General features: G+C 34.9%; 2 protein-coding genes across 3 annotated transcripts; one reads left to right on the forward strand and one right to left on the reverse strand.

The window, feature by feature from the left end:
- The first annotated feature begins 776 nt into the window (after positions 1 to 776).
- On the forward strand, positions 777 to 5577 carry SDG37 (SET domain group 37). Its single transcript, XM_089620970.1, has 14 exons — positions 777 to 951; positions 1088 to 1233; positions 1485 to 1619; positions 1764 to 1818; positions 1901 to 2019; positions 2365 to 2453; positions 2766 to 2847; positions 3100 to 3204; positions 3352 to 3442; positions 3557 to 3676; positions 3908 to 4014; positions 4155 to 4224; positions 4420 to 4483; positions 5079 to 5577. Exons 1-14 carry the CDS (start codon positions 852 to 854, stop codon positions 5239 to 5241), a joined length of 1446 nt encoding a protein of 481 aa, XP_089477096.1. The 5' UTR covers positions 777 to 851; the 3' UTR covers positions 5242 to 5577.
- An 852-nt stretch (positions 5578 to 6429) lies between these two features.
- On the reverse strand, positions 6430 to 11069 carry PPK1 (putative protein kinase 1). Of its 2 annotated transcripts, none has more exons than XM_089620940.1 (6): positions 10578 to 11069; positions 9863 to 10210; positions 8723 to 9762; positions 8073 to 8273; positions 7543 to 7704; positions 6430 to 7429 (listed from the first exon to the last, which is right to left on the reverse strand). In XM_089620940.1, the coding sequence occupies exons 1-6, from the start codon at positions 10735 to 10737 to the stop codon at positions 6857 to 6859; spliced, it is 2484 nt and encodes an 827-aa protein (XP_089477066.1). In that variant the 5' UTR covers positions 10738 to 11069; the 3' UTR covers positions 6430 to 6856. The 2 variants fall into 2 exon arrangements, with proteins under 2 accessions (XP_089477066.1, XP_089477067.1); XM_089620941.1 differs by having other exon boundaries at positions 8723 to 9693; positions 10578 to 11065.
- Positions 11070 to 18164: the final 7095 nt, after the last annotated feature.

Consider the following 18164-nt stretch of genomic DNA (forward strand, 5'->3'; position numbering starts at 1 on the left):
ACCAATCTGAACATAGGCAATTCGCCGAACCAGGATAGACCTTTGTATCGTGTTCTTTAGTGCTTTTAGTTTTTGGTGTTCGTGATTGCTAGTCAACCAAAAAATCAGTTCTTGATTGAGTTCAAAGCTGATTTTCCGCTACAGAACTGGAGGAACGAAGAACTGAAGAAACGCAATGAACACGAAGAATACGGAAGTCAACCATTGACGAGACGAAGGGAAACCGAAAACCTCTTTTCGACAAGGTTTCATCACACCCTAACCTACGTGCGATCATAAATTTGAGCCATAGATCGAACCGCAGACCTAACAATGATGTATACCATATTTTTTAAGTTGTATATATTTACACTATCATTTTTTTTTCTTTTTTTTTTTGTAAATTTATACCTTAATCAATAGAATATGAACTTAATCAATCTAGTTGTCTTAGTATTAAGTTACATATATTAAAAAAAAAACTTATTTTTTTTATTGGTTTACCTTTGCTACAATCTTGGGCATACAAGATTTACCTTTTTTTTTATGGCCAGAATTCTGATTTAAATGGCTGAAAACCTTCTTTCCTATGAGAATCAGAATTCCGTTTCATTAAAAGTGAAATTCCATCTGGCTTTGTTAATTATGTTTTTCTTTTGAAGTATCTAAAAATCAAAATTGCGTCGCGATGATGGTCAGCGATATCTTGACTTAGAATAGCTTAAGCCGTCCATAGGACTTTTATTATTTACCTGCAATATAAACGTAAGCAATTTACCATGTAAATTTAAGTAGCCGTAAACGGTACTGGTTTCTTTTACTTTTCCGTCTCCTTTAAATTTTTTTCCTTTTCTCAGAGGGACTAGACAACAATGGAAGATTTGCAGAGATGTCTGAAAAGCAAGGACTTGACCGTTTCGACTCAACCCGAGAAAGGTCGCTGCATATTTTCGACCAGAGACTTCAATCCAGGTCTTCTATCGATTTCTCATTCTCTGTTTTTCATTTTCGTTCACTCGCTTATTGTCCTCTATACTTCGAAGCTTTTGAGTTTGAACGAGAACCATAAAAACGGAGGTCTTTTTCTTCGCGATTGTAAATTTTTCAGGTGAAGTAATTATAAGAGAAAAGCCATACGTCTGGGTGCCAAATAAGTCGGATTCGGAGAAGAAGTGCGATGGTTGTTTGGCGACGAGTGATCTCAAGAAATGCTCGGCTTGTCAGGTCGCTTGGTACTGTGGAAACTCGTGTCAGGTTTGTGTCTATATATTAAGCATTCTAAGATTTTGATCTAGGATTGCCTGAAACTGAAAGCTTCGCTATTGGAATAATTTGAAGCAAGAAAAAGAAAAACAGGCATGATCATTTCACTGTTTCAATAAGCTTTATAAATTAGCTATATTTGATTTATAATGTCAGAATATATAAAAATAAGTTAACTTTTGGGCCTATTGTGTTGTTCTAATTTGTGGTCTTGATTTTTTTTTTTTTGGTTCATTTATCAGAAAGCGGAGTGGAAATTGCATCGTCTTGAATGTGCTATGCTTTCGAAGCTTGATGTTGAGAGAAGAAAATCTGTGACACCTACGATACGTGTTATGCTGAGACTCTACCTAAGGAGTAAGTTGGAAATGGAAAAGGTAACTTTTTAACATTGTTCTTTGTTATAAGCTTCTGGGTATACCAGTTTCTCGAATCTCGTTCTAATTTAGTTATAGAATGGTGATATCTAGAGTGGTGTGTTTGCAGGTTTTCTCACTCACTTTTGTTTTGCTTATTGACAGGTCATCCCTGCTACGGCAATGGAAAACTATGGTTTGGTTGAGGCTTTGGTGTCCCGTATCCTTTGTTGCTTGATGCGGCTCGAATAATAAAATCCTTTATTTTAAATTTTCAATTGTTCTGCCTTAATCCTTAAAAGATATGTCTGATCTTGATGAGAACCAACTGGTGCTATATGCTCAGATGGCCAACCTTGTCAACTTGATAATTCAATTGCCAGATGTCAACATAAAAGGGATTGCAGAGAATTTTTCTAAGGTATGAGCGCTTTTCTAGTAAATGCATTATCGATAAAAATCTTACAGAGTAAAAGAGAGAAGTTTTTGCCCGTAACCAAGCGTTTCGATGAACTGATAATACTATTCACTGCATCTCCGAGTTCATGCGTTTAGGCCCACAAATTAAAAACTACATGGAACTACTAAGCTTTTGAATGACGTTAAGTGATATGTTGTGAAGCTTTGAAACGTTTGCGTTTCTATTTATGAAACTCTGCCACCTTTTTTTTTTCTTCCTTTTAGGTCATGCTTTGCATGGTATTAACACAAGACTCCATGATCTGATGAAAACCATTTGAAATTTGATATTTCTTTCTCCATGTAGCTTGCTTGTAATGCACATACTATTTGTGATAGTGAATTAAGACCTTTGGGGACTGGACTGTTTCCTGTCATTTCAATTATTAATCACAGGTAAAAATTCAGTTTATTATTTATGGTTCTCAATGTTTTATATAATCTTAATGTGCATATAATTAGTTTATGAGAAGTATCACAAAATAGAATTGTTGGGAAAACCCCTAGCAAACTAGATAAGGTTTCTTACTTTACAAGTGCACTATCCATTTTGAATGCGTTAAATTAATATATATAAGTTTGAATATGGTAACGCATTTGTGGCTGAGTTGGGCTAGTATTCTGACAATTGTGAAACGTTGGCTAGATTGCTATGATGCCCTTTAAGATATATTAAATTAATTGGTTTTTTGTAATCATTTTCTGTAGTTGCTTGCCGAATTCTGTTCTGGTATTTGAGGGAAGGTCAGCTGTCGTACGAGCTGTGCAACATATACCCAAAGATACTGAAGTAAGTAATACACTACATTCTCAAAATGTTTATTTTCCTTTACAAGGGAACTAAATTAAAACTCACGTGCAGTGAAGTTTACTGAGTATTTCTGAATTTTTTTTTTCTATAAAAAAAATGTATGCATGCGTTCATCATCTAAAAAAGATGCCTTCAAAACTTAGTGTGACTTGTGCAAAGATTCAATGAAATATGTTAAGGAGTACAATGCTTCAGAGAATTCGATCTTATCCACTCTATTTCATTTGTCAGGTGCTTATAAGCTATATTGAAACCGCTGGAAGCACCACGAGCCGACAAAAAGCTCTAAGAGAACAATACTTCTTCACTTGCAAATGTCTTCGCTGCATCAAACTGGTACCAGCAACTTAAGCTTTTTTTTTCACACCATTTTCCTCTTTCAAGGATTTTGACTTGGTGATTACAGAATAACTCTTTGTTTCTTTTATATTCAAATACCTTGATATTCTATCTCTTAACAGAAAATGGCTTGTTGATTTTAAGGGTCAACCTGATGATATCCAAGATAGTGCAGTCATGGAAGGTTACCGATGCAAGAGTGGTAGATGCGATGGCTTCTTGCTCCGTGATCCTGGTATGTGCTCAGTTAAAGGCCAAACTGAGTCCAATAGTATAGCATGACATACAATAAAATTATTAAATGCAACAATGTAGTTATTGTTTTTTCTTTGGCATCTTTGATCTGTAGATGGGCTAGGATTTTCTTGCCAAATTTGTGGAAGTTTTCGAAACAATGAAGAGATAAAGGAGATAGCAAGTGAAATAAACAATTTGTCAGACAGGGCTATATCTTCTACGTCCTTCCAAAGTATCCTTCAAATTTTAGCAAATTTTATTTCTAGGGGACAACGTTCTTGATGGAGATCTTTTCCAATTGATTGTTAATTTTTTCGGCAATTTTTTTTTCTTACCAAAACAGACAAGCATACACGTAAACAAAAATAATTTGCTTCTTTACACACCGAGCCACGAGTCCTTTTTTACCAAAAAAAGAAAAAAAAAATACGGTGAAAGGTTTTGATTCATTGACTATGTTAAGATACCCAGGAACTAGCCCCTGTGTACAAGGCGATTGAGGAACTCCAGATAAAATTGTGCCATCACTTCTCAATCAATTTGATGCAAACTCGCGATAAGCTTTTAAAGGTAGCTCTTGATGTTGTTCTTCTGCCTCTAGGATCTGCATTTCTTGGGATGGGATCTTCTCCTTTTGGAGGTCTTATCTATATTTTTTAGAATAATAATTGTAAGACCTTTGGTTTATGCAAGCATATTATTTTTTCCAGATGTTCATGGAGTTGGAAAATTGGAACGAAGCACTAGCCTATTGCAGATTGACCATTCCGGTCTATGAAAGTATGTTCTGGATCCACACAAACTTATATGCCTGAGACGTGCTGATTCTGAAATTCTCATTAAGAAAATCCATGGAGGTCTAATGCAGGGAATGTTACACAAGATGAATTTATTTAATATTTGGTGGAATTAATATTGCATCACTTACACCTGGTAATATTACTGCATATAATGAATTTAATCTTTGTATTGCAGGAGTATATCCAGGTCTACACCCATTGCTAGGTTTACAATTTTATACGTGCGGAAAGATCGAATGGTTAGTATTCTCGTTATGTCAGATCTTTCCGTATTTTTAGATTCGTTCTGTAAATTTATTGTTTATACACATAGGTACTTCAAATCCGAGAGTTTTTTTTTTAAAAGAAACAACGGGGCTTTATTAATACTTTAAAACTTCAAATCCGAGAGTTTATGTCGTATGATTCACAATCTATTTACACGTGATTTATGAGAGCTCTGATCTCATGTAGAATTTTGAATGATGAAAAAACCACCGGATCAGACTACGTGCTCGAGTATTTAAAAAAGGGTTTTCATGTAAATGACATTCAGCATGAAGGTGGGAGGGCATTTTTCATCATTGAAGGACATATGATGTTTCAAAGGTGACGTGAAAATGAATTTTTTTACCGGATCAGACTATGGGCTCGAGTATCCAAAGGCTATTTTTTTTAGCAAATCTTACCGAATGCAAGGACGTAAATAATAATAAAAAAAAAGATTCATCTCTGCTTGTTATAGTCAAACTATTAATAATCATTATTATTATGAGCACATCAAGACCACCATTTAATGCTGTCATGAAAGAGGAAAAAATGTTTTTTTTTTTTTTTCTTTTTTCTTTTGTACAGGTTGCTTGGGGACACAGAGAATGCTGTCAAATCTCTTAGCAAAGCGGTAAATGTACTTCGATTTACTCACGGAACAGATACGCCGTTTATGAAGGATCTCTTGGAGAGATTAGATGAAGCTCGTGCCGAAGCCTCCTATAAACTCTCTGCAAGAAGAGGATGAATGAGAAGTTGAATATTCGGTTGATCGATTATAGCTAGCCAAGCCATAGTTCGGTTAATTATCACATTGTCAATGAGTGATTAAAAAGAGAACTTGGGTGGGACGGATCAACGGCATTAATGAGAAAATTAGTTTCTCTGAATTTTTTGTTTTTCTCGATCGATAATAGTTCGGCTAAAGAACAGTGCGGTAGCGAGATTGCTTAGACTAATTCTGGTGATCGATAAGAATGTATCATTATAAAATTTTCAGGGCTCTGATGAGCACTTTTATAAATTTGTCCGTTGACTTTGAATGTTTCCGTTGAATACCATTAAGGGGCTATTTTCCTTTCAATGTTTCCTTACTATTTAGTAGCTTTTTTTTTTCTTACTACATATTTAGTAGCATATATAAAGTCAAGGATATTGTGTATTTACATTAGGATTTTTTTAGCTTAAACCACCAATCTTCTCCACAAAACTTTGTTTCAAACTGTCTTGTTATTCATTTGGCCTCATAAACTTTGGAATTAAGTGAATTGGAAATTTTGATAATGAAGTAGTTGACGAATACTAAATTCAAACTAGCCTCGTATTTTTATACCAACCTAATATTGCCAAGAATTTTAAACTCTTTAACTAATGTATTTTAAGTAGAGAAAATTGCGGCAAAAAGACCCAATATTTACGGTTGTAACACTGAGTATTCAAATTTGAAAAGTTGTGGGAAAAGTACCCAAAATTAATAATTTGTCCCTCCGTTACATCATTGGTGTTAAATCAAATGACATGACACATCTGTTAATTTTGACTGAATTAAAAATCTCTCGCTGAAATCATATCACAGTTACAATACAATAATTAAACCAAACATCCAAATCCAAAGACACAAACACTAGTGTATTAAGCAAGGTTTCCCTAATGGCCGATTGCAACTCTCAAACTCATTCGCACACCCTAAACCCACTACATCGAATTAAACCCCATTTTTTCTTCATCGCCTCAATTCCTGCCGGTTAGAAATTCATAGGGTGGTGATAATTTCTCAGTATTACAAACCGTAAACATTGAATTTTTTTGCCGTCATTTCTTCTTTTAAGTACTCCATCTTGTAACAAACTAAACTGCTGGGAAATAATGATATTAATAACGCCTTTGATCAAAACGTTATTAATATGTCTACGAAGTATAAACCAAATGAGTGATGATATCCATTTTCTTTTGTACTCTAACTCACTGATATTCAATAATACAATTTTTTTTCCCTAGGATTCCTATTTCCCCTACTTACTATCATCAATACTACTGAACAAATACAAACCTCAAGCTCTTACAATGACATTGTAGAGATCACTGTACAAATGAGACACACACACACACTCGAACTCGCTCTTTAAGTGCCAATCAGTTTCCATGGCCAAAACAAATTGCTGAAATGCCAACACTAACTAACCAAAGCTTTCAGATTAAGCAAACAAAATAAACACAGCCGGAGAAGCAATGCTACATGTTTAATACACACGTTGAGAGAAGCAAAATCGAATGACTTTTTTTTACAAAACCCAAAAACTCACAGAACCGAAATTTTCCATGAGCTGCAAAATGGTGTCTCAATACGGTCAAGGCTTGCTCTCTCAATCTTTGCCTAATCTCTCTGTATTTTCCAATTGTTTCTCTAGCTGTGAGCAAAGCTTTGACATGTGGGAGAGAAACTTGCACTGTCCGTCCCGTGATGTTAGAGATTGAGACACTATCAACGATTCCGAGTCACCGACTAGTTGTTGCAGCTGTGAACACAAATTAGAAGCCTCGGCGTCGCTCTCACAAGTGTCGGAAATCAGCTGGAACAGCTTGCAAATCTGGTCCTGCTGGGCCGGGACGGGAGGGACGAGAAACGGGTGCTGAAGCAACTGAGGAATCCTCCATCTTTCATTTCGGTCCCAAGCGAGACACTTCTTCATTAGATCCAGAAGCCAAGGATTCGGAAGCCGTTCGTACACGATTTTGTGGTTCGGGTCAGTTATAATTTTGAACTTTGCCCAGAAAGTTTTGTAATCGGCAAAAGGGGTTCTTCCGTAAACCATCTGATAGAGGATGCAACCGAGTGACCATATATCCGACGGACGACCACACTTGATGGGGTTCCCATTTGCGTCACTCTCATTGCACATAAACGCTTCTGGGGACATATAGCTCAGCGTACCGACCTGCACTGGCAAGAAAAAGTTATCTGTGTAATATGATGATTTTATAGCCCAACCGAGTGACCAGATATCTGATGGTCAGACGCGCTTATGTGAAGATAGGCGTGTGAAATCACCTGTGAATCTCTTTGGATGTTTGTTGTGTCACTCATTATGGCCTTGGCGATGCCAAAATCAATTAACTTTAAAGACCCTTTAACTAGAAGAAAATTTGCTGGCTTCAAATCAGAGTGCACGATACGCTCCTCGTGTATTGTGTTAACTGCTAGAAGAATTTGCTGCAAAGTTTCAAAAAAATAAAAGGTAAACTATCACCAATGAAGATATTACCATTGTAAATCACAGTTTTGTTCCACCTAAATGATAGCAAACCAAATCCTATATAAAGCATGATAGGTTAATTCAACTGATTTAGGACACTTGAAACAACTCAAGAGAGATCTTTCATACTTCACATACTTCAAATTCTAGATATATATCCCAAGCAAAACTCCTGGACAGGATGTGAAACTCAAAATGTTTCTTGAGGTTGAGAATAGAAGGTTGACAATCCTTTTAGCACGTTTACAAAGGAATTTAAGCTGCGCAAGTGAGGTTAGGTTCAGGTGCAACAGAATCGAAAATAGCACAAGAGAGAAGGGTCAACCTGCCAGTAGAATCTGAGCCAGTTCTCATCAATTGTCTGGTTGCAACCGTCTAAATCCTTCCACTTCTGAGACAGCATGTGAGCCAAATCGATTTCTCCGTACTCGAGTACCATGTATATATACCCATCGTCCTTGACTCTACCATCTTTGTTGCTCATTGACCCACTCAAGACTTCCTGGAGCAGACCTCTGTCGGTCACCTAAGAACAAGACCAGGCGCCAAAGTTAATTAACAAAGACTACAAGACATAAAATAAAAAAAATAGTATACAATATAATTTATAAGAGACCTCTGTAAATCTTCTTATCGGTAAAACAACGTAAGCAATATACTGTCCTTTTTGTGTAATTTGGCTTTTGCCTTTGTTTATAAAATTCGTTACCGTTTAAAAAAAAATGGCATGGACTAATGTCAAAGCACAGTAGTCCCTTCAACATAATTACCCCGAAGCATTAAACTAACCTCTTAACATATCCAATATTGAGTTCAAGAAATTAATTGGGCAATATAAGTCAAAGCAATTCAAATAATACTTCTAGTGGACCATTTTTCAAAATATCTGGAGTTCCTTTACGCTATCAAATAATAATACAATCACCACAGACTGAAAGTTTAAGAAGAACGAATAGAAAGTTTGATGGTGTGTACCTCGTAATCTACGAGCTGTATAATATTGTGTTTTCCTTTCAACCTGTTTAAATACTCAATCTCCTGACAAAACCCATAAGCAGTGGCATAATCACGGCCTTTGAGCTTAATTTTTTTTAGCGCGTAGATTGTACAGTCTGAAGAAATGACTTTGTGGACCTCACTGCTTCCACCGCTGCCTATCTTTCCAAGCCTTTGATATAGCTTCCCATTGACTTTAAAAAACAAGTCAGGATCATAATTCCTTTTCCGAGGGATGGACTTGCTACTTGATTTCTTATCTTGTTTCTCTAATCTCGATGACTGAGTGCTCACATCAGACGATAAATTTCTCGATGACGTGACTTGAGATCGAACATCGACTTCAGCAGTTAACTTTTTCCCTTCATCCGGTCTATCCCCGTGAAGAGAAGATTCTCCAGCAACATTGCTTTCCTTAACCGTACAACTCTGTTGCTGTTGAGCCTTGGGAATCTCATACTCCTTTGGTTCCATTTGGGTATCAACCAAAGAAGCGGAAGTTTGGACCGCAGCAGAAAGTTGGTTACTTGGGGTCTCCCTAAAGTCCTTCACACTAGGATTTAATTGCTGCATAACATTCCCACGAGCCACCGGCTCAGCGTTGCTAACACTTTGGTCCCCCGCGGATTCCGCTGCCACGTCAGCATTGCTGTGCAGGCGAGAGCAAAAAGTCGTCTGGTTAAGCATCGGCGCAGAGGTTGAGTGAACGGAAGTTGTTGTAGCACACGACGGCCCGGCCACTGAAGACTGAGTGTTGGGTTGACTTAAGAAGTTTCTGAATTGGTGCAACTGATCCTGAACGGCCGTGGTTCGCTTCGAAAGCAGAGAAGACATCCCACCATCCGATCTGGAAGTGATGTCCAATTCCATGTTCTGAGTGCTTTGATTCTTTGTCTCGGGGTTGATAACAGTCGATGCCTCTCCTTGATTGCTCGTAACCCAATCCATTTCTGTCAATGCAAGTGAATTCATATGAGTTGATAAGTTCTCCAATCCAGTGGCCATAAGATCATCGGCCCCTGCATGTAGAAAGAAAGAAGGAACATATATATAGGAAGTACCGTGACAATTCATGAATTGTACACAAGATTCGTACTAATATGTACACATAAATATTACCCTGGGAAATAACCTTGCCAGGAACTGAAAACTGGACTCTTTTTTGGCCATCGTCATTTGGGTGTTTAAGTTCATTGTCTTGACATCCCGTCCCAGGCTTGGCTTGATCTCTCGGTGCATCAAATGGGTTTCTGCTATCATCAAAGACGGTGCCAGAAATTGACGGGGGCGTGATCGTATCATCTTCTTGACCCTCCTTGGCTGTGCTCTTACTATGCATAATCGAATCCTGAGCTCTGTGACTCGCCGGAACAGAGCCACGGGAAACTCCCACACTTGACGCCAAACCTGCTTCCTTCTGGGGAACTACAATCCTTCGAGGCCCTATGCTAAATGACTTCATTGCCCCTGAAAGTTCAGCCCATGCTCAAATGGCATCAATTGCATTACAGTAGATTTCCAAAAATGAACACACTCAAGGTATTAAGCACATGATCATCTCTGCCGTTAGTACATACGATTCAATTCCAAGGCAGTCAGATTAAGAATTCAGAGGATAGCTACAAATTCCCTCAATTTCAGAATAGGATTTTCTTCACTTAACTGTTAACTAGTCAATCTAAAGTACGAAAAGAAAAATCCCTAAATTTGAAATTCAAGTCACTTCACAAGGAAAATTAGCATGTCCTAACGCCACCACATTGCTCAAAATTAACACTGAAGCCACAAATATACGCAAAAATGTAAATAGAGAGAGAGAGAGAGAGAGGTGTACCAGGACGATGACGCTTGACGGCAGACAGAACATCCCGGAGAAAGTCCGGCGGAGAAGATGAGAGAGAAGAGAAGGAGGAGGAAGAAGAGGAAGTGGAATCAGGGTTGGTTGGTCGGTTGAGATTCCTCGGATGCTGAGGAGGGTTAACCTCCCTGTCCATGGCCGCCTATGAGCCGCATCTCCGAGATCGGAGATCGGGCATCTAGGGTTCGGCGGCTTCCATGTGAACAGAGTGAGCTTCGAAGTGAAGAAAAAAGCTTCAAAGAAGACAAAGAGCGAAGATAGTCACACTCACACTCTCTCGCTCTTTCGTTGCCGTTGTTCGTCGCTCCGAGAATTACGAAATGTCGATTTAGTCCCCGAAACGTCGGAGTGGGAAGTTTTTTTAGTGTTTTAAACGATGGTGTGTTTGGCGCTCTTGTTCAATTTTTTTTTTTTTTTTTTTAATTACTTTGCTTTTGTTTCAGTGGGCTTTTCTAATGTGGGCTGATTTAGAAGTCGACTCATTTAGATTGGGCTATTTTTAGTAGTTGGGAGTTTCCCCTTCCTCGAAATGACACCGAAAAAATTACATAACTAGCCTAAAACCTATGTCACTTTTCATATCTCACTCATATTTTCAAAACATATCCGCAATAATCGTTTCTCTTTTCTCCGGAAAAAAATATCATTGCGTTCTAAATCTAGTCAACATTTATTAAAATCTGATCAACAACTATTGAAATCTAGTTTACAGTTTTTGAAATCTGGTTAACAGTTATTGAAATCTGGTTAACAATTATTGAAATATGATTAATAGTTATTAAGGGCAGAATGAATATACAAAAATTAAAACGGTTATTTCTAAAAAAATAAAAAGTTCAGCAGTTAATATTTAAAAAAAAATTACAAAAAAGGCTATTGAATGCTATTTCCAACTTGTGGTAGTGTTATCTAAACGAATCTGTGTCTAAAGTTTTTAGTACATAGATTTTTTTTTTTTTTCAAGTTGTAAAAAATCCATTTCTCTTGATAGTTACGTAAAAAAATTAAAATTTAGTTTACTGTTTTAGATTTCATTTAATTTTGGTTATCAGTAATATTTTTATTTATAGAAAAATAATAATTATTTACTGCTTCAAAAGATGTTATTTTTAAAGGGACAATTAGGTCAGTAGCTCAATAGCTCAAATTTATTGAAACTTTTGCTAGAACCTTAAAAAAAAAAAAAAAAAAAAAAAAAACTGTAGAATTGACTAGTTGCAACAAATTTTTCATTTTTAAAAGTATTTAAAGCCTATTATTTTAGTTTTAATTTATCCTTTCAATTAAGCTAGTCAGGGTCTTTGGGGAAGACACTTAAAAAATTGTTGGACATGAATTTTACTTCTTTTGGATTTTTTTTAAAATAAAAATAAATAAAATCACATCTATTATCAAATTTATCACAAAATACTAGATTTCTTGACAATTGTCATGATAAGTTTACTGCATTTTGTTATAAATTTGATAGTATATGTGTGAAAATTTAAAATTTAATCATATATGTTAATAAAAAAAAAAACATCCAACTAATATCTATGTCCAATTCTTATTCCTGTCTTCAAAATCACATGTAATGTTATAATAGTATATTTTTTTTTCAAAAGATGTTATATTAGTTTTAGCTCTCTGAGATTTTTTTTTTAATTAAGTCTTTGAAATATTTAATTGGGTAAAGTTATAAACCAATGTTTTAAATGCCGGCAAAATTCGCCGAAAATCGGTGACATCACCGCTATCAGTACAAAAGTGGCCGTCGAAACTGTAGTTGTCGTTTTTTCCACAAAATGTCATTCGACTTTCGCCAAAAACGACACGCCGTTTGTGAAATAAAAGACCGATTTTTTTTGTTAAGTTTAATGAACAAAACTCATTAAATGTCGTGAAGATTCGTTGAAAGTCAGGAGAATAGGAAAAGCTTTGGCGATTTTCGGAGCTTGAAATCAAGCGAGGGAGACGACTCTAACACCGGAGACAATCGGTGACTTACCTTTCGTTTCAACATGGCGGAGAACAAATTCAACAAGATTTCGTCGACAATCGGCGAAATTCCACACGAAATAAGATTTCGTTTTGAAAGGAATCTGTGTTGCATTGTTTTTCAATTTTTGTTAGCAGCATTGCGTGGGTATGTTTGTATGTTGTGTTTTTGGTTTGTGTTGCACTTGCACGCGCTGGAGAAGAATATATTAAACCTAATGGGCTAAAATAAGCTTGCGCGTGGGCCTAAATAAACATGCCCAAGTGGGCAAAAAAAAAAACTATGAATATTTATATTGAGAAATTTCATTTTATGGACCTAAAAGTTGACAAAATATCGAGACTAGACATCATATTTTAAAAATATTCAAAAATGGACTTTTGTCCCAATTTTGGATACGAATGTCATTCTGAACAAATAAACTCATTTCACTTTCACGCTCTATTCCGACGAGATACAACTAAATTTGACGAGATACGAGGGAATCCGACGACTTATGATGACATATGATGACAAAGTTTCACGTGAATTTGACTTTCACCGCTTAAAATTCCCAAAAAATTTTAATTTTATCGTATATTATCGTATAGCATCATATATTATCGTACACTATCGTATATTATCGTACACTATAACACTATTTCATTTGTATGAATTTTATCGTACATTATAATTATAATGTATAGTATCTCATCGTATTGTATCGTACATTATCGTACGGTATCGTATATTATCGTACGTTATAATTACAATGAACATTATAATTTGTATGAATTTTATAGTATATTCTAAATATAATGTATCGTATCTCATCGTATTGTATCGTACGATATCGTATAGTATTGTACGATAATATATGACACAATACGATGAGATACGATACATTATAATTATAATGTACGATAAAATTCATACAAATGAAATTGCGTTATAATGTACAATAGTGTACGATACCGTACGATAATGTACGATGTTATACGATAAAATTCATACTTTTTGGGCATTTTAAGCGGTGAAGGTCAAATTCACGTGAAACTTTGTTATCGTAGTTCATCATAGCTCGTCGGATTCCCTCGTATCTCGTCGTATTCAGTTGTATCTCGTCGAAATTGAGCGTGAAAGATCGAGTATGGGATTGAGAAGATAGATTGACTTATTTGTTCAAAAGGGCATTTGTGTCCGAAATATGGATAAAAGTCCATTTTTAGATATTTTTAAATATGAGGACTAGTCTTGATATTTTGTTAATTTTTAGGTCTATAAAATAAAATTTCTCTTTACATACATGTTATATATTATATTCAGATAAAAAAAGTTGTATATTATATATTAGATACACTAGTAAAAAAGAATATATTATATATACATAAATAAATAAAATTACAAAAAAAAACTATAAATAGGTATTGTGCAGAAATATATTTACATACACGTATTTACACAAGTAATATGTGTTGGGTAGAAAATTATATATACAAATTTTACATAAATAAATTTTATATTTAGGTAAGGATAATCTAGCAACGTTGTCAATTTCAAACATAGTTTTAAAGATATAGCCAAAATTTTGTAAATTTTGTAATTTAGCCTTTTACAGAAATAGGCAATTAAAAAAATATATGAAATACCCTTATGTAACATAAATCATAGAAACCAACTACTAGCTAATGTTTCAGCCAGTCAAAACTTATCGCGTGTAAAATAAACAAAAATTAATTGAAATTAACCCAAGAAACTTGATATCGCAACTAATTGGACTACAAAAAAGGGAAGAAAATATAATGGAATAATCAAGTTAATGTGTATTAAAGCTGCAATATTTGGTTGCGATCAAAACGTTGGCTGCATGTTTATGTCCAGTCGATTTTAATAAAGGTTAATGTAATAATTTGATAAATAATTAATAAAGTCACGTCATCATTTGTGAATACATTTGAAACTTAAATGAAACGTTGGCTAGATTGCAATACCAACGTTTTAAGTAGCTTAGTCCGTGTAATTTTTCTTTATATAATATGTGTATTGGGTAGACATATTTTAAGATTTATATCTAAGTTTAAAAATTCTAATATATATATATATATATATATATATATATATATATATTTAATATATTCCGCAACATTATTTTCGTTCGGTTTCTCATCGGCATGTCGATTAGCCATCGAAAACGGTATTTGAAAACGGCATTTTATTTGCCATTTTCCACATTTTTTTCGTTCGATTTTCCTTTGGCGTGTCAATTCTCAATAAATCAGCAGGCTCAAAACAGTGTCGAAAATGGCATTTTGAGCTTTGTTATAAATGTTCTCGGTTAATTTGAACCATGTGTAAAATAATAGTCTATAGGATTATCACATTATAAAGAATGAGAGAATTTATATTGGATAAAGATAAACTTGTAGATCCAAATGAACACAATTTCAATGCTTAACACTTACATCTAGGGCGTGAAAGAAAAGTTATTCACTAGACAATATAATTCAATAGACTATCTTCAACTCATAACATCAATTTGATGTAATTATTACCTCAATTTAATGCAGCTACAGTGTTTTCATCTCTAACTCACATCACTAAATCTAACACCAAAAAGAATATTTTTTTTATACTTTTCAATTTTACTTCATATCAATTGCATATTAACCCCACTATTAAATTGTTATGTCAGTAGCAATATTATAAATATTATATTGTTATTCTTTACCAATAATATTAAATTAAGGGCGGGTTAGGTATCTAGCCCAAATAGCTCCTCTATTTTAAAATTATAGTCAAACTATTAACATATTTAGAAAAGTAGCCAATTTGTTATAATAACATTTCAATATTCCAATAATACCCTTAAGAGTTGTTATTATTAACAATCAGAGTAAATAATATTAACGGTAACAAGAAAAATAGTAAATCTCATTACCCGTAACAAGAACAACAATAAATCTTATTAACTAGTAACAAGAACAACAATAAATCTTATTAACTTTCATCTCCGTCGCCTCCGGCGCCGGAATCCGAGTTTTCATCAAAGTTTCAAACTGCGAAATCTCAAATATACCTTCAAACGGTCGGATCTGTGCAGCCGCAAGGACTCACTGATGTTCGAGATCGTTTCCGGAGGAGGATCGTCACGATTAATCGAATTAACCTTAACAATAAATCTGATTAACTATCACAGTTAATATGCAGTACTAAACTTGCAACATTTGAACGGCTGGATCGGCGCAATCACGAGACTCGCTGATGTTCGAAATCGTTCGGAAGAAGTTCGTCACAGTTAATCAGATTAACTCTGACAGACAGTTAATCAGATTAACTGTGACAGTTAATCCGATTAACTATCGAACAAAAAACCCTAGAACCTGAAATCGAACCTCCATCGCCGCGTGTGCCGGCCCCGCCAACACGCGATTTAACTCCGAATTCGGTGACCCAAGTGACAACCACGTCGGAATCAACCTCAGAACCACCGGTAAGGAGAACCGGCGCGAGCTTCTCCGTAAAGGACACGAGGCGGTGGCGATTGAGTCCGGAGCTCCTTCTTCGGTGTCGGCGATGGCGAGTCTCCGGCGAAGATCCGGTGGATCGCAGAGGAAGATTGAGGTGTGGTGTTTGAGTGTGGATGTGGTGTTTGGGTGTTTGGGAGTGGGAGAGAAGGGTATTTTTGAGACTTTAATCAATGTTTGCTATCTTTTAAAATAAATTGATAGTTTGACTACTATTTTAATCTCCCCTTTTAATAGAGGCTAGATACTAATAAATCTCTTAAATTAATTTATAATAATACAAAGTATTATATTAATATTACAAAATTAACATCTTTAACTTTGTGTTTTTATTTAGGTTTATGCATGCACTTTTATATTTCAATTTGTAATTTTTTTTTTTCTTATGTTGTGTGTTTAGTTTTATTTTTATTGAGGTTGTATATGTATTTTTAGTAGTATAATTAATGTGGTACTTTATTTAGTATATATTGTGTTTTATTAATGTTATGTAATTTTTTAATTTTATCTTATTTATTCTCTTGTTTAATTGAGAATATGTTTTTTTTTATAGAAATTGTTTGAACTAGGGGTAAATTTGCAATTAAAAATTGTGTTACACTAAATTTGGTGTAGAATTTGGTGTGGGTTGGAGCAAACCCACATCAAATGTGTCACTTCCCACACCAAATATGGTGTGGATTGGAGTTGGTCTTAGGATTCAAAATCAATCTTGAGTTGACGTTTTTTCTAAATCCATCTGTAAACTGCAACATATAAGATACCATTACATTTGCGATCTCCTTACTCGTCTCATAGTGACCTCTTTTATAGGACCATAACACAATTCTCACAAAAATATTACCCTCAAAATAACTAAATATTAAGAAAAATTACTCTAAAAAAACAAACTTTGCTAAAATTTAACACCGAGAAAATAGAAATATATCACACCCTCGTGTTTCCTTTTGTATACTGTAACAATTTTGAGTATAGAAGTTGGTGTAACTTGATAGCTATCAATGAAGAAAATAACCAATGCATGAAAATATACATTCTATTAGAATAATATATATATATATATATATATATATATATATATATATATATATAAATATTAGGGGTATTTTAGTTTTAGCTTATTATTTGTATTTGTCTATTTATTATCTCTTTTGTATCTTTTCATGAATACTTTTGTAAGATGAAACTCTAGCCTCTTTTGGCTCTCTCTCTCTCTCTCTCTCTCTCTCTCTCTCTCTCTCTCCTAAATTCCTCTTCTTCTTCTCTTTTTAATTTCTACATGGTTGCGATAGGATTAAGACTTTCAAATTGGTTGCAATTTCGACGTGGTTTTGCATCGTTTTTGAGGATTTTCGCAACGACTTGATCCTCACCTTGGTACGTATTTTGGTTTCGGTCTCTTTGTTGGATTGTGCATTGTTTCCGAATTTGGGGATCTGGTCTTGAATTTTGCTTTGCTTCTTCTATATGGCTGGAGTTAAAGATGATTTGCTTCAGTCTATCAATGTGCAATTAACTGGATATAATCATTCATATTGGAGTTATGTTATGCGAAATTTCTAGAAATAGAAGTGTATGTGGGTTATATTTCTGGAACCTACATGAAACCGACAAACGAGAAGGATGAGGACTTTATTTAACAGTGGGATATTTGGGATGCTTCTAATTCCAAAATCATCACTTGGGTCAACAACTCGGTTCAGCAATCGATCGGCGTTCAATTGGCAAAATACGAGTCGACTAAGGAGGTTTAGGGGCAATTGGAAAGTCTAACTTTGCAAAGCAATATTATTTGAAAATTGACATTCGGGCTCTTCAACAAAACATTACGAGTGTTAAATAGTCTTACTCTGCTATGTCTAACCTTTGGATCAGCTTGCTTTGACCGAATCAATATAATTACGCGCATTTCCAGCTTACATTGCTCGATGGGAGGAGCAACGTCTTGTTTAGTTTCTGATGGCTCTTCGAGATGAATTTGAAGGTCTTTGGGCACAATTATGTTGTCAATGGTGCCCACAAGAAGAGTTGTAATCTTTATATTCTACATTTGATGTAATAAAGTCTCATGAAGACTCTTGC

The sequence above is a fragment of the Urtica dioica genome, chromosome 7 (assembly GCF_054948205.1).
Source record: "Urtica dioica subsp. dioica isolate 48M chromosome 7, U.dioica_male_clone48M_v1_H2, whole genome shotgun sequence".
NCBI classification, from domain to species: domain Eukaryota; kingdom Viridiplantae; phylum Streptophyta; class Magnoliopsida; order Rosales; family Urticaceae; genus Urtica; species Urtica dioica.

What these genes read in the sequence shown, in the direction of transcription:
- PPK1 (XM_089620940.1), bottom strand. Translation starts at nt 10,737, where the DNA reads ATGGACAGGGAGGTTAACCCTCCTCAGCATCCGAGGAATCTCAACCGA. An exon ending in TGGCAAGGTTATTTCCCAGG is followed by an intron (nt 9,763 to 9,862) that starts GTAATATTTATG and finishes TTCTACATGCAG; the next exon opens with GGGCCGATGATCTTATGGCC. An exon ending in GGCTCAGATTCTACTGGCAG is followed by an intron (nt 7,705 to 8,072) that starts GTTGACCCTTCT and finishes GAAACTTTGCAG; the next exon opens with CAAATTCTTCTAGCAGTTAA.
- SDG37 (XM_089620970.1), top strand. Translation starts at nt 852, where the DNA reads ATGGAAGATTTGCAGAGATGTCTGAAAAGCAAGGACTTGACCGTTTCG. An exon ending in TTGCAGAGAATTTTTCTAAG is followed by an intron (nt 2,020 to 2,364) that starts GTATGAGCGCTT and finishes TTCTCCATGTAG; the next exon opens with CTTGCTTGTAATGCACATAC. An exon ending in ACGTGCGGAAAGATCGAATG is followed by an intron (nt 4,484 to 5,078) that starts GTTAGTATTCTC and finishes TCTTTTGTACAG; the next exon opens with GTTGCTTGGGGACACAGAGA.